This window comes from Crocuta crocuta, unplaced genomic scaffold (assembly GCF_008692635.1).
Source record: "Crocuta crocuta isolate KB4526 unplaced genomic scaffold, BGI_CrCroc_1.0 scaffold466, whole genome shotgun sequence".
In the NCBI taxonomy this organism is placed as follows: domain Eukaryota; kingdom Metazoa; phylum Chordata; class Mammalia; order Carnivora; family Hyaenidae; genus Crocuta; species Crocuta crocuta.
The window spans coordinates 8,253,537-8,274,946 of record NW_027529672.1 but is presented as its reverse complement, the minus strand read 5'-3'; the positions used below and the strand labels follow the sequence as shown (position 1 = coordinate 8,274,946).

The following is a 21,410-nucleotide window of genomic DNA, read 5'->3' as shown; positions in this document are numbered from 1 at the left end:
CGCGGGGCTTCCCTCCCCCCCCCCCCCAGCCTCATGGTCCTGCTCCGCTGCCAAGTGCACATGGAGATGGCACACATCGAGGAGGACGAGGACCGGCTGGAGCCGGCCATGCAGCACCTGCGGAAGGCCATGCTGCTGGACAGCCTGGGTCTCTACCAGGACGAGCTCAAGATGGCCTTCAACCGGCTGCATCTGTGCACCATGCTGTACCAGTGCCCTGAGCGTGCCGAGGACAAGGCCATCATGGCCATCGAGCAGGTGCTGTCGTGGGCTCTGCGGGGTCGCTGGGCGGCCGGGGCCCCGCGGGACCCCACAGCCCGGGGACGGTGTCGCTTCTGGGACATGAGAGCATGAGAGCCCACCCTTCCTGTTTCAGGCGAAGAAAGCCATCCCCAAAGACAGTGTCAGGAAGAAACGGGCTCTCCTGGTGAACGCGGGCCTGGCTCTGGCCCCCGACACCTTCCAGATTGTGCTCGACGGCGAGAACGAGGCGAAAGGTGGGGGCTGCCCTCTCCGACAGAGCCCCGGATGACTCTGCTCAGGGGCCACCTGCGCCCCGTGCCGTCCTGGGCAGACACTCAGCCTGGCGTAGGGGGCTCACTGTGCCGGCGGGAGGTCTGGGCCCGTGTGCTCTGGGCCTCTGGAAGCACCAGCCTGGAGGGGATGGCTGTGCCCCCTGTGGCTTGCGGATGGCAGTCTCCTCTGAGCCTTTACCCCTTCCCTGTGAAGACACAAATAAGGCTACATTCTGAGGTTCTGGGGGTTAGGGCTCCATCATGCCTTTTGGGGGGCACAGTTCTGCCCACTGACCCTCCAAGCGCATCACATTCTTGTGGACGGCAGCCTGGGTGTTTGGCTGGGGTCCCCACCGAAGGCCGCCCCGCCCCGAGGCTCCGCTTCCCCGGCTGTCATGCCCCAGTGGAGGGGGAAGACAGCTCTGGGTTGTGGTCCTGTATGGCCGTGGTCTTCGGGCGTGGTGGTGCCGCCCTGGGTTTCCACAGCGCCCCGAAGTGGTGGCCGTCCTGACGTGCTCCCATCGGTAAGAGCATTGCTGGCCTGCCGATAGCCCAGCCGGTGAAGGCAGCACAGCCCTGCGGGGTGAGGGGCTGGGGGCGGGGGGGGCTCCAACAGCCGGCTCCTGGAGGTGGCTGGCGTGTTGGCTGAGAGGGACGAGGCACGTGCTGCACACTCTGTGCGACGGTGCCGGGCAGCCCGGCGCCCCGGGGAGCCAGGCTCCCCATAGCTTATGCTTCTGTTGCCAGAAGGAGCCTCTGCTACCAGGCAGGTCAGAGGCCCAGGCCGCGGGAGTGGGTGGGGATGTCGGGCAGGGGCTGGTGTAAGGGAGAGCCCTCCAGAGAGGCACCAGCGCACACCTGTCCGGTGGCAGAGCCCTGGGCTGTGGCACGTGGTGGCCACGCCCCTGGCACCAGGGTCCCCGGGACTGAGGTGCGGCTCCCCCCAGTCCTGGGGTCCCGTGACGTGGGCCCTCAGCCTTGCATTTCCATTTCCACCGTCAGTTTCCATAGGGAAGAGCAGGGGCCGCTTCACCTACCTGTTCGCAAAGGCGCGGCACCACATCATCAGCATAGACAAAGCCGCGGGGCACTTGCGGCGACTGGGGAGCCAGAATGCCAGGGAACGGTGGGTGAGGGGCGCCCCCGGCTGGGTTAGCGGGACCCCCGCCCCGCAGGGAAGCGCGTGGGGCGCCCCCTAGGAGTGAGAACGGCTGTGGCTCTTGCGCCCCCGAGGTAGTGCTGGGTGACCCCATGTCGCCAGCGACGCCCGTGCTCACTCTTCTCGCTTGGCTCTTCGGTGAGCAGAATACAGATCTGGGCCGAGCTCGCCAAAGTCGCCCGGAAGCAGGGAGTGTGGGACATTTGCCGGACAGCCTGCCGCTTCTGCCTCCTGTACGACAACGTCAAGGTGAAGAAGCAGGTGCGGCTGAAGAAAGGTACGAGGGCTCCACGTGTGTGCCAGGGCGCCAGCCAGGGTCCCGTGTTCTCTGAAACCTTGAGCCAGAGAGGCTGTGCGGCTGCCCCTAGTGCTGTGGACAAGGGCCGGGCCAGGGGCCAGGAGGGGTCAGGGGCCAGCAGGGGTCAGGGGCCAGCAGGGGCCGGCAGCCCCGACGGTCGGCAGGGCAGCTTCTGCCGGAGGCCGGGCTTCAGGTCAGTGTGCACGTGCTGGAACCAGGTGCCCTGCGGTGGGAGTGACTCCCAGGCGTCACTGTGACCCACCGGGCCCTGTGCAGCTGGTTTCTCGATTGTCCATTTGCTCTTTGGTCCCTCGGGGTCATCGGGGGCTCCGCAAGGGAAGGCACCTGGCCGCCATGTTGGGAGCCTGGGGCCAGAGGGCAGAGGTGACGGCCAAGGTGGGGCTGGGCGTGGGCGGGGTTTTTTCTGGGAGTGCAGGTGGAGGACGGCCCCCCACATCAGCACAGATTCTGGGGATGGGTCAGCGGGCTGGTGGAGTGGACAGTTAGGGCGCAGGCACGTGCCGGGGGTCCGAGAAGACCCAGGACGCGGGTGCTACAGGCTTGGCAGGGCCGGGTGCTTCTCAAAGGACACAAGCGAAACCAAGAGCGTGTTGTCGACACCAGTGACACATGAGCTGCTGCTGAGTCGGCTTTGGGGACGCTTCAGCCACCCGCCTAGGGAATCCTACACGCTGGGGGGGAGGGTCTTCCTCCACCCCCTTCTAGAAAAGACGTACCTCCCAGAGACCACTACCTGCCCCCAGAGCTGGGGGTGGGCCAGGAAGCCTCATATTTTTGCTTCTTGGCTGGAAAAGCCCCACTGTGTGTGACGAGGCTGGGGCTCTGCTCTTCCCTCAGGAAAGAAGAAGAGGGGCGGAGACAGCTCAGCCCAGGGCAGCTGGGGCCCGTCAGAAGTGACGCTGCAGCGGCACGTGTCCCCCACCCTGCTGCGCAAGTTCGCAGAGGTGGGGTTCATCAACGCAGAGGTGCGTGGGCGCGCTGACCCCTGAAGACCCGCCTCCCGAAGCAGCAGGTGCAGAGTAGGGACGCCTCCCTGGGTGTGCAAGTGCCCCGTGGTCACGTGTCTATGTAAGCCCTTCCTTAGAAGTCGTTTCTGCATTGGGAGCCCTCACTTACCTGGGGACTGCAAGGTGACCTGCCGCGTCGGGGGGCTGCATCGGCGTGGACATCAGAAGCCCTTTGGGTGGCACGGAGAGAGCGTGCGTCAGGGGTCAGCACCGGCCGTACCACCTGCACCTCTGCCCGGGGGGCCACAGTCCGGGACATTTTGTAACCAAAACCCATGGAGCCAGTTTAGATCGTTTCTCTTGGGGTCAGTGGGACAGCCAGGCTAGAGCACTCACTGAATTCCTCGGGGACTGTCTGCCTCCAGTGCCAGGCCGTTGCTGTGAGCTGGGGACACGGTGACAACCAGGACAGAGCCAGCGGGGGCAGGGCCACCTGCCAGGCCGTGCCAGTGGTCTCGACAGCTTTCCGTGTCCCTGCGCACTCGTGAGGGCCTGGGGGGTGCAGCGTGGGCCGGGCGCTGGCTAACGTTCGGAAGTGGCTGTGTCTGAGGATGGCGTGACTTGCGCGGGGCTCTTAGAAGGGGCCGTCTCCTCCTGGGAAGCAGTATTTGTGGGTGAGGTGGGGGGAGGCCGCTGGAGGCTGAGAGGACCATGGGGCCATCACGGGGTCTGCCCTCCTTGTGCCTGGACACGCGTTCCCGCCTGGCACCGCGTCTGGGCCCCTGTGACCTCTCCCGCCCCGCACTTCCTTCCCAGGCCACCGTCCACCTGCTGCAGTTAGAAGGTGTGCAGCTCAATGACCGCCCCACGCCCCCGGAGGACCTGAGCCAGCACTCGGCCGGCTACACGCTCGAGTGCCCCGAAGACAACGCACAGTGGCTTGTGTACCGGTAGGCGGCCTGGGGAGGGGCCCCCCGCTGCGCCCCCAGCCGCTGCCGGCACCGCTCAGCCACGGAGCGGTGGGGTGGCCCTGGGAGGCTGCACCCAGACCGGGGGTGTGGCTTGTGTCATGTGTGGCCGACGTGGCAGGACGGTTTGTCTAGTGTGTTTTAGTAGACTCCACACTTTGGCTCCTTCCAGTTAGCGGATCTTGTTATTAGTGAAAATGGGATAAGATGATGGTGTAGGCGGTGGAGAGTGTGGAAGGGGAGTGGCTCTTCGTGTGCTCAGAGGACGAGCCGTGGTCGGTGGCTGGCTCTTGGTGTCTGGGCCTCGGTCAGGGGTATGGTGAGCAGAGCACTTTGTGTAGAACATCCCGGAAGATGCACCACGTGAGATGCCACAACAGAAATGCTCGTGAATTTGAGATGCTCCATTATCAGTGGTATCAAGGTTTTAGTCGTCTTTAATCAAAAACTTAATATTTTTAAAACAGAACGTGGTAATGAGTGGATATCAGTCCCATATTGCGGGAGCCGCACACCATCTAACTGCCCACCCGCTAACTGGGGGCAGTGAGCCTCCGTCACTGGTGAACAGGCCCTGGGGAGGCAGCGGGCAGGCGCAGCGCAGGGACATGGCCCGACCCCCGCGGGCAGGAGGAGGGTGGGGCCGCTCGTTGAGCACAGGTGACGTTTGTCTTGGTGTTGTTACACGTGCGGCATGTCTGCCTCAGTCCGGAGAGCATCGGGCAGAGGACAGCGCGGGCCCTGCCCGCCGGAGCCCGCTGCCACGTGGCTGGGGGGTGGCGTGCCTGCTGAGGGCCCTGCTTGTGAGGAGGAGGCTGTGTCAGCCACGACCCGGGCCACACCTGCCCCACGGCTGCTTCTGTGCTGCCCACGCACTGAGAGTGGTTTAACGAGGCGTCTGTGAAATAACGGAGAGAAGCGTGCAGCAGGCACTACCCCTGACCCACAGAGCCCATCATAGAAAAGGCGTTCGGAACACGGGGCGGACGGCGAGGGTGGGCGTGGGCGCAGAGGTGGGCAGGCAGCCGGCCGCCTGCGGCCCGAAGGGAGGTTTGCGGGCAAGGCTCCGAGGGAGAGGGTCTGATCTGTGTACGTGGACACTCACGCCGAGTGGGGCCGGCCGGCTGGGAGACGGGGTGCGCGGAGCGCGCCGGGGTCCCAGGCGGAACACGGTGGTCGCAGCAGGCGGTGGGGGGGGCAGACTCCGCAGAGAGTGGGCCATCGGCAGACTGCAGGTTCCAGCCCCTCATGCCGCCCAGGAAAGGTCTTGCGTCAAAGGAAGGGCTTGACGAGGTGCGTCCCGCAGGAACTGGATCGAGGGTCTGTCTCAGAGCGCCATGAACAGCTGGCTGCGGTCCGCCGACATCGGACAAGAGACCCAGGAAGCCTGGATCGTGCAGAACGCGGTGGTCTACGTCCTGAACCACAACCACCACCTCATCGTGGCCGGGAGGCAGAGGGAGCTGGTGGACGCCTTGGACCACCTCCTGAGCATCGTCAAGTCCATGGGCCACGGCGGGTAGGTGTGGCCGGCGGGTGCCGCGTGCAGTCCTGACCTCCGGGGCAGGCTCCGTCCTGCTGAAGACCTTGATTCTGGTCCGGGGACTGTGGGGTCACTCTTGGGTCCACTGTTGGGGGTGGGGCCCTGGGACCGACATCGTCAGTGCTGTCCTTCCAGAAAAGGCAGGGCTATCACTTGCCGGTGACTGATGGTGACATGGGGACGGGGGAAGCCTGTGGGGACACAGGGAGCGCCACTCAAGCATCGCAGGCTCTGTTCGCTGGCTCTGCACCGCGAGCCAGGCGCGCACCCTCTCTGGGACGCAGGGAGGCCTGTAATGATGGAGGGGGGCCTCGGGCCTGACCGGCAAGGGCCCAGCACAGTGAGGGACAGCGCCCGCCTCACTCTGCTCCAAACAGAGCGATTTTAGGGAAGGTTTGCTGAGACCCAAGTTGCTTGGGAAAAGGAAGCAAAGAGCAATTCCTTTGTACGGATCTCATCCGGTTTCGGAGAAGCTTGGAAATCTGCATCTGTGTTTTCTTATGTAGACGGACGCGAGACTGCTGCTTTCAGGAGCTAAAATTAGAAATTTGAAATGGGGGCGCCTGGGTGGCTTAGTCGGTTGAGCGTCCGACTTTCGCTTAGGTCATGATCTCGCGGTTCGTGGGTTTGAGCCCCACGTCGGACTCTGTGCTGACAGCTCAGAGCCTGGAGCCTGTTTGAGTCTGTGACTCCCTCTCTCTCTGACCCTCCCCTGCTCACGCTGTCTCTCTCTCTCTCTCCTAGAAATAAAATACATATATATATATATATATATATATAAACAAATTTGAAATGAAGACGGACCAGAATTTTACCCAAAAAGGATGATATTTAAAGATTCTTCTTGTGTGTTTTTGTTGGTTTGGTTTTTAGTCCAAACAATAAGGTTTTAGGTTTTGTCATCAGACACTGAAGTAGAGATGCTAGACAGGGTCGGAATGAGCAGACATGTCCGGGTTTTGTCAGGGACAAAGAACAGTGAACACGGGCCCCGAGATGGAGAGCCCCTGGCTGGGCGGCGAGCAGGCCCCGCGGACATCCTTCTGCTGCGAGCGCCCCGCCAGGGTCTGCAGACGCCAGCCTCTCCCCTCCCAGCAGCAGCCGTGAGTTTCCGTCACAGACCAAGCTCACACTTTGAGTCCCCAGTCTGGAAGCACAGAGACCGTTTTCGACGGTTTTAAATGTTTCAGTGTCATAACGTTGCCGGTGAGAAACATGGACATTCTGGCTGAAGCCCATTTGATCTGTTAACTAACAGAGGGAAGTGTCTGGGCCACGACCGAGGCCCAACCGACACCCAGCAGCGGGCGCAGAGGCCAGGTGGGCCTCTCTGTCCCCCCCAGTGACACCCTGAGGAGCCCGCCTGCCTGGCACTGTGGCGCCTTCTCGCAAGGAAGGCCACCTATGGCGGGGGACCCAGGCGTCACCAGAGCGGCCCTCGTCACAGCCAGCGTCCCCTGGGAGGCCTGGGAACAGGTCTGAGAACTGGTGCTGGGGATGTGGGTGCCTGTTGTTCGTCCCAGCAAGATGGGAGCCCAGCAAATGCGCCTTGTCGCGGACTCCCGTGCCCAAGTCTGTGTGTGCAATGGCATCCTCACCGGCCGGCATGTTCTTTCCAGGGACCCCACTCTGCTGGGGACGCTCTGCAATACTTTGGCTCGAGGCTTGATTATCAACTGGATTCCAACCCAAGTGCCGGAAAAATCTAAGAGACCCGTGCGCCCCAACCTGTTTCATGTACCACTGGACTCGGGAGCCAGCGCAGAAGTCAGGACCGCCGTGGAGGTAGAGCCCCGCTGTGCGTGAGGCCGGCGGAACCCTCACTCAACTAGTGCAGGTGACAGGTGACAGTTAGGAGGTGAAACTGGCTAAGGTTTTCTACCTCCAGGAAATGGGGTGCAGGGCAAGGAGGGGCAGAGAACACGCATTTCTCTAACAGGAAACAAGACAGAGAGCCGGATGTTCACAGGGAGGCGAGGCGGGTGAGGCTGGGCAGGCTGCAGGGCCGCCCGGGTGGGGCCCCCCAGGGACATGTGGGGACTGGGCCCCCAGCTACAGGCCTGCAGCCTATTTAAACCACTGTTGGTCTGACCAGGAGCCAGGTCCCCTTATCTGTAAGAATTTGGGTCTTGGCTCAGGTTTCTTTGTACAGAACTCAGGTCTCAGGAGCCAGGCCCTGTCTGTGTCAGGTTTGCGAGTTTGCCTTGAACCTGAGCAACGGGACTGTGCCCGAGGAGGTGATGCCCCTGAACACCCGGCAGCAGCTCATCGCCACCTGGGTGAAGGCCAAGCAGCTGCTGCAGCAGCAGATCGGGCCACGACTGGGCGTGGATGAACAGGTGCCAGGGGCCCGGGTGCAGGCCGGCGTCTGGAAGCACCCAGGGGCTCGGGAGGCTCAGCCCCACGCCGGGGCCTGCAGGGCGGACGCCTCCTGCTGAGGTCTTTCCTGGTCTCCCTCCTGAAGGGAGAGCAGGGCGGGGGACAGGCAGGGACCCGGGGAGGCGAGCTCCCACAGAAGTGAGTTCTGAGGTCGTGGGCAGTCAGGGTGGGCACTGCCCCACCCCGCTGCCCAGCCACCAGGCCTGCTGCCTCTTCGCTGCCTGGAAAGGGACCTTGGAGAGAAGCGGACACACCCATGGCTCTGGCTGTTGCCACAATGCTGGCGTGTCCCAGGGCTCCAGGCCCCAGCGTCCCGGCACCGCAGGCTGACGGTCACTGGCGTTCCCTCCCCAGAGTCCCAGCGAGGACGTGACCAGAGTCCTCGTGGCTCTGGAGATGCACTCCTGCAACGGGCTGGGCCTCATGGACTTCTCCGTGCCCCCCTTGGCCCAGGTAGGTGCCACCAGTGCCCGGAGCCCCCAACCTGAGGTCGCTTGTTTGAATCAGCTGCTCAGAAACAGAGCCAGGGTCAGAGGGCCTTGCCTGAGGGGGTGGACTGGGGCCCCCATCCAGTGAGCCCGTCCTCACCACAGCGCCCCCCGCCTGCCACAGGGCGCCTGAGTCGTTCCACGCGGGAGCTTCCCCGTGCGCATTCTCTGTGCTCAGCTAGGGCGGGGACCCCCTGGGTGGCACGTTAGCCACACCCACAGACGCCCCTTCTCCCCTGCCCGGAAGGTGGTCAAGATGGCTTCCGAGTGCAACTGGTCGGACCCCCTGGTGGAGCTGCAGAGCCTGACGCGCCTGGCCCACTTTGCCCACGCGGCGCACGACCACGAGGTCACCATGGCCTGCTCGCAGAAGGCCATCCAGATGGGCATCAGGGTTCTGAGGACGCTTAAGCCGTAAGTAGCCGTGGACCAATTCCCCAGAGGTCAGGAGGGGTCACCGGGCCCGGGCACCAGCCCTGAGCGGCCCCACACGTCCGTGCCGCCTCCGCCTCCCAGCTCCCTGTCGGCCGGCGCGACGCCAGCCACGGCTCGGAGAGCTGTGGTCAGAAGGGTTCTGAGGCCACAGAGCCTCGCTGGCTGTGAGCGTGACGGGCACAGAGTGCGACCCTCTGCCATCCCCNTGGCCTGCTCGCAGAAGGCCATCCAGATGGGCATCAGGGTTCTGAGGACGCTTAAGCCGTAAGTAGCCGTGGACCAATTCCCCAGAGGTCAGGAGGGGTCACCGGGCCCGGGCACCAGCCCTGAGCGGCCCCACACGTCCGTGCCGCCTCCGCCTCCCAGCTCCCTGTCGGCCGGCGCGACGCCAGCCACGGCTCGGAGAGCTGTGGTCAGAAGGGTTCTGAGGCCACAGAGCCTCGCTGGCTGTGAGCGCGACGGGCACAGAGTGCGGCCCTCTGCCATCCCCGACAGACAGCTGTGAGTGGGCACCGGAGACGTGCCACGTGAACTCAGAAGGCACTGAAGAGATCTCAGTGATGAGGACCACCCCGACCCCCGCCCGGCCCTTGTCACCCTGCCCGCTGCCAGCTGCTGGCTCCCTGGAGGCCACGGCTGCCGGATGTCGTGGGACGAGCTCGCGGACCTCTGTCCCCGCGTGGCACCGGGCGCCTGCTCTGCCTCAGAGCTTCCAGCAGCTCCCACGGCTCTCACGTTACATCGTCCGACTGATCAGGGATCCTATTTCTGTGTCTTTCCCCTATTTGTGAGTGGCAGGCTCTTTAAATTAGTTGCTACTGTGAATTTTTCCTGTGGTAATGACCATTTTACTTGAGGTTCTTTCTGGGTCACTTGCTGAAAACAACGAAAGCACCGACCCAAGGACATGAAGACGTTTGTCGTGGATCCGCAACCGGTCCGTCATCCGTGGCCAGACCCCGGCGCACCGCACTGCCGCTGAGCCCAACCTCGGGCCGCGTCCCGTCTGGGGCGGCAGCGTGATTGGCGGTGGTGGGAGGGTGTTTGTCCCTGACTCAGAACCCCAGGGACGCGGACACGACTGCCGTATCTCAGCGGCAGCTCCAGGGCCTGCGTGTGACACACCCAATGTGTATTTGGGGACCGACAAATGAATGCCATCTGAGACATCCTAACACCGCTGACCTCCACGTGGCCGGGGCTCAGTCGCGCTTAGGTTCGTGAGGGGGGCGGCGCACGGTGGGCGTGGCTCCCTCCGAGGGCTCTGCAGCCTCACCTCAACTGGCTCCCCGGTAGGAGCCACTGTTCCCATGTTGCAGATGAGGAAACTGAGGCAGGCACAGGCTAAGTCTGTGCTCAGAGGCCACCTCCCTGGCAGGTGGCAGAGCTAGGTTTGGGCCCACGCTCCCGGAGGCCACTGGGTGGTGCCATGTAGCCATGTGCCCTCTCTGTAGGCAGGAGCGTGCCGGAAACTGCTGCAAGTGCAGGGGGAACGAAGAGACCCTCGCAGCAGATGCACCACGGGACACGCTGAGTCACCACAGATGAAGAGAGCGTCCTAACGCCTTTAAAAGAAATCAGTCTGCACCTCAGCAACTAGACATGTCTCCAGAGGCCGGGGAAACAAAAGCAAGAATGAACTGTCGGGGCCTCATCAGGATAAAAAGCTTCTGCGCAGCAAAGGAAACAGTCACCAAAACTAAGAGGCAGCTGACAGAATGGGAGGAATTGTTTGCAAACGACGTATCAGATAAAGGGCTAGTGTCCAAAATCTCTAAAGAACTTAAAAAACTCAACACCCAAAAAATAAATAATGCAGTGAAAAAACGGGCAGAAGATGTGAATAGACACTTTTCCAAGAAGACATCCAGGTGGCCAACAGACACTGGAAGCGATGCTCAAGGTCACTCAGCATCGTGAGGGAAATAGAAATCAGACCCACCCTGAGATGCCACCTCACACGTGTCAGTGGCTGAAATCAAGAACTCAGGCAACAACAGGTGTTGGCGAGGATGCGGAGAAAGAAGATCTCTTTTGCACTGTTGGTGGGAATGCAAACTGGAGCAGCCACCCTGGAAAACAGTGTGGAGGCTCCTCAAGAAACTAAAAACGGGACTGTCCTATGACCCAGCACTACTAGGCGCACTACTAGGTATTTACCCAGAGGATAAAAAAATGCCGATTTGAAGGGGCACATGCACCCCAATGTTTATAGCAGCGCTATCAACAATAGCTAAAGTATGGAAAGAGCCCAAATGTCCATCACCTGACAAATGGGTAACGAAGATGTGGTTTATATACACAATGGAGTAGGACTCGGCACTCGAAAAGAATGAAATCTTGTCATTTGCAACGTGGATGGAACTAGAGTGTATTATGCTGAACAAAAGAAGTCAATCAGACAAAGACAAATCTCATATGATTTCACGCATTTCGGAATTTAAGAAACACAACAGATGAACACAGGAAGGGAAAGAAAAGTAAAATAAAAACAGAGGGGGGCAAACCATAAGAGACTCTTAAATACAGAGAACAAACGGGGGCTGCTGGAGGGGAGGGGGGATGGGCTAGATGGGGGATGAGCCTCACCGAGGACACTTGTTGGGATGAGTACTGGGTGTTATACGGAAATGATGAATCACTAAATTCTACTCCTAAAACCATTATTACACTACATATTAACTAATTTGGATTTAAATAAAAGTAAAAATTAAAAAAAAGAACTCCATCTGCAGAGTCGCAGACAACATCAATGCAGCAGCCTTTTCCAAACACTGGAAGGCAGAAGAAAAATGGAGCTTTCTAGGTGGAAATAATTTTCAGCCTCGAATTTTAACCCACTCGAAAGTTCAAATATATTCAGAAGGAAAGCCATGTTTTTGACAGACAGCGGCCTGGAATATGTATCTCCCATACACCTCTTTTTGGAAAGTTACCTGAAGGAAATGTTCCAGAAAAACAAGGGAAGAAACCAAACGAGAGAGACATGTGGGAGGCTGTGCTGGGGCTGGAAAGCTCATTCCAGAGTTGTCACGCTGTGCTGCTTGCTGGGAGGGCACCCTGTCTACACTGGAGCAGGATGGAGGGGGCCCTGGGGGCTGAGGGCAGGGAAGGACCCCGTGCCGTGAAGAGGGGAAAAGGCACGGTGACGAATGAAAACGAGACAGTGGAGAAAAAGCCAGTTGGAAAGTCCAGGAGACGTAAGTTTTGCATTATCATGCTGTTCACTGATTCTTTGGTTTTAGGATTAACATTTGTGGCTATTTAACAAAAGATAAGTGTTACCAGTTTTGAAACTACAAAGGCCAGACCCTTGCAGGGGAGGGGAGGGTCCAGAAGGGAGGAGAATGGCTGTGGTAGACGCCCTCGGCCAAGAAGGTGAGCAGTCAGGTGTCACTTGCTGAGTGTCCCCGAGGTCTGCAGCTAGTATGATATTTTAAATAATAAAGAGAATAAATAGGAGGATTAAATTAATGCTGTAAAATCGTCTACATTAATAAGTTGGCAGGAAGGCAAAAGGAGGGTCTGGGTAGTTTAAATTTTTAAAAATAAAAAATATTTTTTAATTTTAAAGGGAGAGCACACACGAGAGGGAGAGGGGCAGAGGGAGAGAAAAAGTGAATCTTGAATATTTTTTAAAATATTTATTGATTTATTTCGAGAGCGAGAGAATGAGAGAGAGCAAGTGAGCATGAGCGGCAGAGGGAGAGAGACCCCCAGCAGGCTCTGTGCTGTCAGGGCAGAGCCTGGCAAGGGGCTCGAGCTCACGACCGCGAGATCACAGCCTGAGCTGAAATCAAGAGTGACGCTCAGCCGACTGAGCCCCCAGCGGCCCCAGGCTTCACCTGTGGTTGTGAGAACTCCACCGGTGGCGTGTGCAGCTGACACGCTGGGAAATCAAGTTAGAGGCCAGGTTTTAGAGGCAAGCGCACATGTTCAGAAGCCACTCCCCGTAGGGAGCAGCGCTGCGAGCGGAGTGGTCATCCTTCCCCACGTGCAGGTACCGTTTTGATAAAAATTCACAAGTGATTTTGAAAAGAGAAACTGCAAGGACATTCTTCTAGAAGGAGCCGGCACACGAGCGCTGCTGCGTGGTCTCTCTGCAGTTGGGCTGGGACTGACTTCACTGCTGGGGGCAGCGGGCCAGGACTCGGGTGGGGCGGCAGGCGTAGCTGTAGAGATACGTGTGCCGTGGCCTTGCCATTCTTCTTCAGTGATTTTTACATTGAGTTTTATTTTAAAATGACAAATATTATATAATAAAGTAAGGTAAAAATAGAAATGTATGCAAATAGGAATAGGGAAAGTGGAGGTACTATAAAGTAATTCCCACTGGGACTTTTGAAAGCTCATTTGTATGACACCACTGTCCCCTAGTGGTGAGTGGAGTTACTGCACTCGGGGGGATTGCCCCTCTTTCCTGGGTCTGACTGTGGTTCTGACCTTTCATCCAGCCCTCCCGGCGTGTGTCCCGCGCGCTCCTGGGTGCTTGGCAGGTGGAGAGACATGGCCCTCGGTTCCGGAAGCCATGCCACACTTTATCGTGATCTTGCTGGTCACTCAGAGCGTTGGACCTTGTGCTTAGTCAGGCAGGATACGGGGTCACATTCAGCCACATGGCGTGCACAGCAGATGATTCACCTTTTAAAGAAAATTACACATATTTCAAATTTTTATGCTAATTTTTCCACTTTGCAAGTTATAAGTAGAAAGTCTAGTGTGGAATTAGTCACAGAGTAGTTTTATAATAGCAATTCACAGAAATAGTAAAAATAATCTTTAATTCTTGGTGAAAAGTAGTATAGTTACTAATCAATATTTTTATCTCTGAGTGTTTCATAACCAGAATAATTTTCACATTCACACTATCAGTGTAAAGGAATATCCATGAATAAAAAATTTCATGTAGATCCTTAAAATAGACACAAAATAGATAGTCTAAGAATATTCGGGACATTTTGACTTTGTTCAACATTTTCATTTCACATAATCATCAATGTTGGGTTTTTATACAAATTTGCAAGTCCCTTTTCCTATCATTTCTGGCCATGACACAGTAACAGGTATTATACTCTTGTGCTCCGAGAAAAGCTGTAGAGCTCGGTAGAATACATGAAACAGTCATTGCCAGGCACTGGACAACAGATGACCCAGAGCAGAAACTTCTGCAAGAAGGGAACATCAAACGCGGCTGCACATTCACCCTTGCTTTCTGTGGGGTGGGGTTGGAGAGTGGAGCCCAGACAGAAGACATAGCGGGACAAAACAGGGACCCATGCCTGGGGCTGCGGCGGCAGCTGGCATTTGTGAAGTATGACGTGAGAGAGGAGGTTACTGGATGGAGTGTGTGTGTCCACAGGCACGGAGGTGTGAGTTTTAAGCTGCAGAGAGATGCTGGAACTGACAACCAGAGTCAGGCTGCCAGGCATCCAAAAAGGCCATGCCTCAGGAATAGGGCTCTAAGGGCTACTCTAGACTTATCCTAAAAAAAAGCCTCATTCAAATCTTGGTGGGGTAAACTGAGGCACCAGTAAATTAACTGCCTGTCAGAATGAACGCCAACATCCCATTAAAGGAAGGCAGCATCATTCACACTCAACAATATAGCCCTTGCAGTGTCCAGCATAAAATAAAAAATTACTAGACACATGGAGAAAAGAGAAAATGTTCTCCCATACCAGGAGAAAATACAGTCAGTAGGATAGAAACAGTTAACAGACCCGGATATGACACCAATTTTGAAATTAGCAGACAACAAATTTAAAACTTAAAACAGCTGTTATAAATACAAGAAAGCATTTTATTGGAAAAATTAGTGTACAGGCGAGGAATTTCAACCAAGAAATGGAAACTGTAATAACTAAGTGGAAATCACAGAGCTGAAAAACACAATGTCTGGAGACGTTCCTGGGAGAGTTTAACACCTGAACACTGAAGAAGTGATAGGTACCTGTGAGTGCGGGTCAAGTGCAGGTCAACAGAGTATTGAAACCAAGGCACAGGGAAAAAAGAAAAGCAAAATGAACAGAACTTCGGTGACACGTGGGGCAGAATCGAGTGGCCTAACACGAGGGAAATAGGAGCCTCAGGACGCAGGCAAGAGAGGGAGTCAGAAATACATATATTTGAAGATAGAATAGCTTATTTTTTTCAGATTCGGTTAAAAACATCAACCCAGATATCCAAGATTTTCAGTGACTCCAAGCAGGATAAACACAAAGCCGCAGCTATTTTCACTGTTGTCACGGTGCTGCCGACCGAAGGCAACGAATCATTGGAAAGAAGTCCGAAGGCAGCCTGGCGCATTGCGTGTAGGAGGGCAGGAGCGAGCCTGCGGACTTCTCAGCAGCAGCAGTGCGGGCTGCCTGCCGCGTTAGGTGTTAGAGAAGGAAAATAAAACCGTCAGTCGGGAATTCCTGCAAGACTATCCTTCAAACAATGAAGGCAAAATCAAGACATAAGACAAACTGAAGGTAGACGATCCGTTCCCTGAAGAGCTGGAAGCAGTGCCAGGGCACGTTCTTCAGGCTGAGACAGGGCGACGGCCGAGGGAGCGAGGTCGAGAAGCCGGGAGGGCGCCCCGGGCGGCGACGGTGTCGGGAGCACAGACGGTTTTCCCCTCTAGGCTCGTAAATTCTCTAAAAGACATTCGCCTTTTTAAAACAAAAGTACGTTGCACTGTGGGATTCTTAATAAAGGTACAAGTAAACTGCATGACATGATAACGCGAATGGCACGTGGAAGAATGTTGTCCAGAGGTTTCCCATCACCTGTGAAACGATGTACGAATCCAAGCTACGCTGTAAGTCAAGGATGTATGTTACGATCTCTTCAGCAAGTTCTAAAACAATAGTAAAAAAAAAAAAAGTATAACTAAAAATCCAATCGAGGAGATGAAATGGAATACTGAAAAATTATTCAATTAGCCCCAAAGAGGGGAGGAAAGAAACTACATACGGGAAAGAAACAACATACGGGTCAGAGGAAAGCAAAGCACAATGGAAGATTCCACCCCCACCACACCGACGTATCTGTCGAGCGTAAACGAACTGCCACTCCACTTAAAATAAAATGTAGGGTTTATCCCACTGAATACAAGAAGCAAGACCCAACTAGAAGCTATTTTCAAGAGACACTCTGCAAAAAGAAAGACTCGGGGCCCGTGGAGAGTCTGCTCAGGAGCATGTGCATTTCTCTTAGAAGGAATCCAGTGCCCCCTGAGCTGCGTTTTGGGGACCTGCTGCCCCCAGCACGGGATCGTCCTCCCGGGGGCGATGCCTCGGCGTGTGTGCTGTCCCACGTGCACAAGCCGTGGCGACGCGGGGGTCGTACACGTTTTGGGAGGAGGTCTGGCGTTCTTGACACGGCTTTGAGTCGAAACCGGATCGGACTGAGCTCTGGCGCCGAGCGGAGGCCCTCTGAGACCAGCACGCTGGGGCACAGGGAACGGGGCCCCGTTGCCCCCGGTGGGGCTCGGCCATGCGGGGCGGGGGGCCCCAGCACGGGCTCGCCGCGCTCACCGCTGGCGGCTGCACAGCAAAACAGGTTACAAGTCAGTCATTCAAAACGCTGCTCACGGCTCTGCAGGTTGGTGGGACCAGTTTGCTGTGGTCTGGGGACTTTCGCGAGTTACTCTGGATGCCCCAGGGCCCGCTCGCCTTCCTGCACAGCCCCTGTATCCCCCGGAAGGGCCCTCCTGCATGAGAGGCCCGGCTCTGTCCGCAGGGTGGAGACCCGGCTGGTGGCGGAGATGCTGAGCGCTACGGCCTGCGTGCAGGGCAGGAGCACCCTGGAGAACCTGAAGGGCAGGAAGCAGCTGCGCCTGGCGGCCGCCAGGTCCTTCGTGGAGGGTGCCAGGTGGGCCGCATCGCGCGTAGATGACAGCGGCATTCGTGAATGGGGGTCTTGGCGCTCAGTGGGGGCTGCCGCTAAGCCCCGAGGGCGGGCCCTCCCTTGTGACCCTGTGGCCGGGGCTGTCTCGCCCCTTGCAGTGACATCCACTCCACCCCGTGTTCAAGAGGCCCTCGGGCACGAGTGGGTCGCCGCAGGCCGCGTGGGCGCGGGAGGGAGGGGGTGCATGCATCTGGGGCAGCCGTGGCACCCAGCCTGGCCCGCTCCCCGGTAAATCGAGAAGCTTCGTGTGTTGCTGCTGCATCATCGGCGTCCACACGTCTCCAGGTCAGGAATTCCCTTTCAGGTTTGGGGGCATCGCGGAGAGCAGCGCCCTGGTGATGCTGGCGGCGAGGCGCTGCTGGAACACCTGGCTCCCGCTCCTGTCCTCGGCCGCCAGCAGGAGGAAGGCCAGGAGCGCCGTGCAGAGGCTCATCAGCATCATCAATAAGACAGAAGTGAGAAAGCAGGTGTGTGGAGCGGGGCCTCTGTGGGGCGTCCTGTCTGCCCGCGGAGGCGGAGCTCAGACCTGTGCTTGCGGCCTTGGCAGACAGCGGTCCGTGGTCACACAGTCCGGGACAGAGCACGGACAGAGCTCCGTGGGCCTCAGTCTAGGGGCCGGCAGAGCCCTCAGAGGCCCGCAGCCAGACGAGCCGTGGGAGGTTATGGGGGGACACGTCGAGACGGGGGAGCTGCCCAGGCCTGTGGCAGGAGGGCCCACAGCCCTGTCTCTGGTCGGGGAGACTGCCGTTCAAGGGACAGCAAGAGGAAAGTTGAAAATCAGAGCCTCATAGAAGAAATTGGTTGATGCTTCCTATTTTCTTACAAAGNTGGGGGGGGGGGGGGGCAAATCTAGCCTGTTTCCCATGTTTGTAAATAAAGTTTTATTGGGACATAGCCACGCCTGTTCATATACGTATTGTCTGTGGCTTGGCTACAGCAGCAGAATGGAGTAATTGTGACAGAGGCCGTGTGACCCACAAAGCCAGAAGTACTTCCCATCTGGCACTTTACAGAAAAAATTTGCCAAACCTGGGTCTAGACATTTATGAAACTTACCTAAAGTTCACTTCTTTCCCATGGGCTTTTAAAAAAATTATGACCATCACCCCCTTCCCCTCAGCATTCAAGAGTCTCTCATGGTTTGCCTCCCTCCCCCTCCCCCACTATTTCCCCCCTTCTCCTCCCCCACGGTCCTCCGTCAAGTTCCTCCTAATCCTCCTACACGTGCAAACATCTGGTATCTGCCCTTCTCTGCCTGACTTATTTCGCTCAGCATAACACCCTCAAGGTCCATCCACGTTGCTACACAGGCCAGATGTCATTCTTTCTCATTGCCATGGAGTATTCCATCGTATAGATAAGGGGGGTGATGGGCATGGAGGGGGGCACTTGTGGGGATGAGCACTGGGTGTTATATGGAAACCAACTTGACAATAAACTATTTAAAAATATGACCAAATATACATAATATAGTTACCACTTTAACCTTTCAAAAGTATATAATTCAGTGACCTTAATTATATTTACAGTGCTGTGTGGCCACCACCAGGGTCTGTGCCTGAAACTTTTTCATCTTCCTCAACAAAAACCGTCCCCTCAAACAACAATCCCGCTCTCTACCTCTGACTGGGACACCCCTAGGTTCCTCGTTGAAGAGGAATCACACAGTGTTTGTCCTTCTGTGTCTGGCTTCTGTCACTCAGCACAGTGTTGCCCAGGCTCATGCACGTTTTGTCTGTCCGCTCATCTACTGCTGGACACGATTGCCTCATCTTTTCGCTGTTGTGACTAGTGCTGCTACGGACATGGGCGTGCAAATATATTTATGTCCCTGCTGTCACTTCTTTTGAGTCTACACCTAGGAGTAGCATTGCTGGGCTAGATGGTACTTCTGTGTTTAACCTTTGGAGGCAAAGCTGTTTCCCAGAGCACCTGCACCGCCGTACGCTCCCGCCAGCGGGTTCTAGCTTCTGCGCATCCTGTCAGCGCTTCTTTCCCATTAAAAAAAAAAATTATACCCATCCCAGTAGGTGTAAAGTGGTAGCTGATTGTGGCTTTGATTTGTGTCTCCCTGATGACAAACGATTCTGAGCATCTTTTCACGTGCTTATTAGTGATCTGCATGTTTTCTTTGGAGAAATGTCTGTTCAAGCCCTTTGCCCATTTTTGGATTGTTTTTCATTGTTGAATTGCAAGAGGTCTCTGTATATTCTGGATATTAATTATCAAACAAGATTTTCAGATTTCTTTCCTCCCATTCATTTGACTGCCTTTTCGCTCCCTTGATGGTATCCTTTGACACAGAAAAGTTCTTAATTTTGATGAAGTGTAACTATATTTCTTTTTTGCCTATGTTTTTGGTGTCACGTCCACGAAGTCGTTGCCAAATCTAATGCCATGAAGAATTTTTCCAATGTTTTCTTCTAAGCGTTTTATAGATTCAGATCCTATGTTTAGGGTTTCCCCCACTTTGACTTAATTTTAGTATGTGGTGTAAGCCAGGGGGACAGTTTTATTTCTTTGCCTATGAAAATCGAGTTTTCCCAGCACTGTTTTTTTAATTTTTTTAATGTTTATTTATTTTTGAGAGAGAGAGAGACAGAGCACGAGCAAGGGAGAGGCAGAGAGAGAGAGAGAGAGAGAGAGAGACAGAATCTGAAGCAGGCTTCAAGGTCTGAGCTGTCAGCACAGAGCCCAGTTCAGGGCTCGAACTCACAAACTGTGAGATCAAGCCAAAGTCTGATGCTTAACCGACTGAGCCACCCAGGTACCCCACCCGGCACCAGTTGTTGAAGAGAGCGTTTTTTCCCCATTGGATTATCTTGGTGTCCTTATCAAAAGACATTCTGCCTTATATCCGAGAGTTTATTTCTGGGCTCTGTTTTATTCCATCGGTCTGCGTGTCTGTCCTTGTGCCCAGATCACACTGATCTGCATCCTGTAGCTTTGTGATAAATCTCAAAGTCAAGAATCATGCGCCTTCCCACTTTATTAATCTTGTTTGAGATTGTTTTGGCTACTTGGAGCCCCTTGCAATTCCACGTGAATTTGAGGTTTGGCATTTCCATTTCTTTGAAAAAGGGTGTTGGAATTTTGAGGGATTCTGTTGAATCTGTAGATCACTTTGGGTGCTAGAGACAGTTTAACATTTTTTTCCATCCATACAGGTATTCTTCACTTGCAGCAATGTTTTCATAGTTTCAACATATATGTCTTTCACCTCTTTGGAAGTATTTAATTTTTTAGGTGATAGTTTCAACGAAATTGCTTTCTGTCTTAGCGCGGGCTGCCATAACAAAATGCTGGGTGACTGGGTGTCTGAAACAGTGGAAATTTGTTTCTTACTCTTCTGGAGTCTGGAAGGAAGTCCAAGATCAGGGAGCCTGCATGGCCAGGTTCCGATAAAGCCCTTTTCCCATCTTGCATACATCTGCCTTCTTGCTCTCTCCTCGTTTGGGGGCCGTGTGGGGTGACCAGGATCTCTGGTGTCTCATCCTCCCACCACGAGGACCCCATGACTTCATCTAACCCGAGCTGCCCCTCAAGTGCCTCCTCTCCAAATGTCAGCACATTGCGGATTTGTGCTTCCGCATGTGAACGTGGTTGAGGGGGAGGGGACACAACTCAGTCCACAGCACTTTCCTAGTTTCGTTTTCGGATTGTTCATTGCTGATACGTAGAAAAACAACTGCTTGTTGTATCATTGAGTCCTGCAGCTTTGCTACATTCATTTATTAGCCCAAGTGGTTTTCTTGGGGATTCTCTGGGATGTTCTATATGTAGGACATATCATCTGTGAATAGAGACGGCTTTCCCTCTTCCTTTCCACTTTGGATACCTTTTATTCTGTTTTGGGTGACCAGCCATTGCTCTGGTAGAATTTCCAGTAAAATGTTGAAACAGCAGCGGTGAGAGCAGGCATCCTCACCTTGCTCCTGACTTTCGCAGGAAGCTTCAGGTTTCACTGTCGGGCACAATTTCAGCTGTGGGTTGCTCATAATTACCTTTTGTGTGTTGAGGAATTTTCCCATTATTCCTAGTTTTCTCAGATTTTATGGTGAAAAGTGGTTGGATTTTCTCAGATGCCTTTTCTCCATCAGTTGAGATTATCATGTGGGTTTTCTCCTTCGTGCTATTAATGTGACAGATTACGTGGCTCGATCTTCTGTGGAACCACCCGTGGGTCCTGAGAACACATGGGGTCATGGTGAATAATACTGTTACTAAGCTGCTGGATTTGATTTGTTCAATTCTGGTGAGGAGTTTTGCATCTGTATTCATAGAGTACTGTTTTGGTCTGTAATTTTCTTGTGATGTCATTGTCTGGATTTGCTGTCAAAGCAATGCTGGTGTCAGACTCAGTGTGCAAGTATTTCCTCCTCTTCACTGTTTGGAAGTTGAGGAGGATTCCTTAGATGTCAATTCTTTAGATGTTTGGTAGAATCCACCCATGAGCCTTGGGTCCGGGACTTGTCTTTATTGGGAGGTTTCTGATTACTGATTCAGCCTCTGCTTGTTTAAGTTTGTTGAGATTTTCCAATTCTTAGTGAGTTAGCTTGGGCAATTTGTGTGTTTTAAAGTATTTTTTCGGGGCGCCTGGGTGGCTTAGTCGGTTAAGCGTCCGACGTTCGCTCGGGTCATGATCTCGCGGTTCGTGGGTTCGAGCCCCGCGTCGGGCTCTGTGCTGACTGCCAGCTCAGAGCCTGGCGCCTGTTTCAGTCTGTGACTCCCTCTCTCTCTGACGCTCCCCTGCTCACGCTGTCT

General features: G+C 55.5%; 1 protein-coding gene across 1 annotated transcript in view; it reads left to right on the top strand.

Annotated features, from left to right (window-relative positions):
• Positions 1-21,410, top strand: part of CFAP46 (cilia and flagella associated protein 46) — a 111,596-nt gene that overhangs the window by 42,353 nt on the left and 47,833 nt on the right. The window contains exons 23-35 of the mRNA XM_077762922.1: positions 30-258; positions 377-497; positions 1,518-1,641; positions 1,821-1,951; positions 2,831-2,958; positions 3,757-3,890; positions 5,215-5,427; positions 7,071-7,236; positions 7,641-7,790; positions 8,185-8,283; positions 8,566-8,732; positions 16,479-16,610; positions 16,951-17,113. Of these exons, the coding sequence (XP_077619048.1) occupies positions 30-258; positions 377-497; positions 1,518-1,641; positions 1,821-1,951; positions 2,831-2,958; positions 3,757-3,890; positions 5,215-5,427; positions 7,071-7,236; positions 7,641-7,790; positions 8,185-8,283; positions 8,566-8,732; positions 16,479-16,610; positions 16,951-17,113 (1,957 nt within the window). The remainder of the gene's footprint in view (positions 1-29; positions 259-376; positions 498-1,517; positions 1,642-1,820; positions 1,952-2,830; positions 2,959-3,756; positions 3,891-5,214; positions 5,428-7,070; positions 7,237-7,640; positions 7,791-8,184; positions 8,284-8,565; positions 8,733-16,478; positions 16,611-16,950; positions 17,114-21,410) is intronic.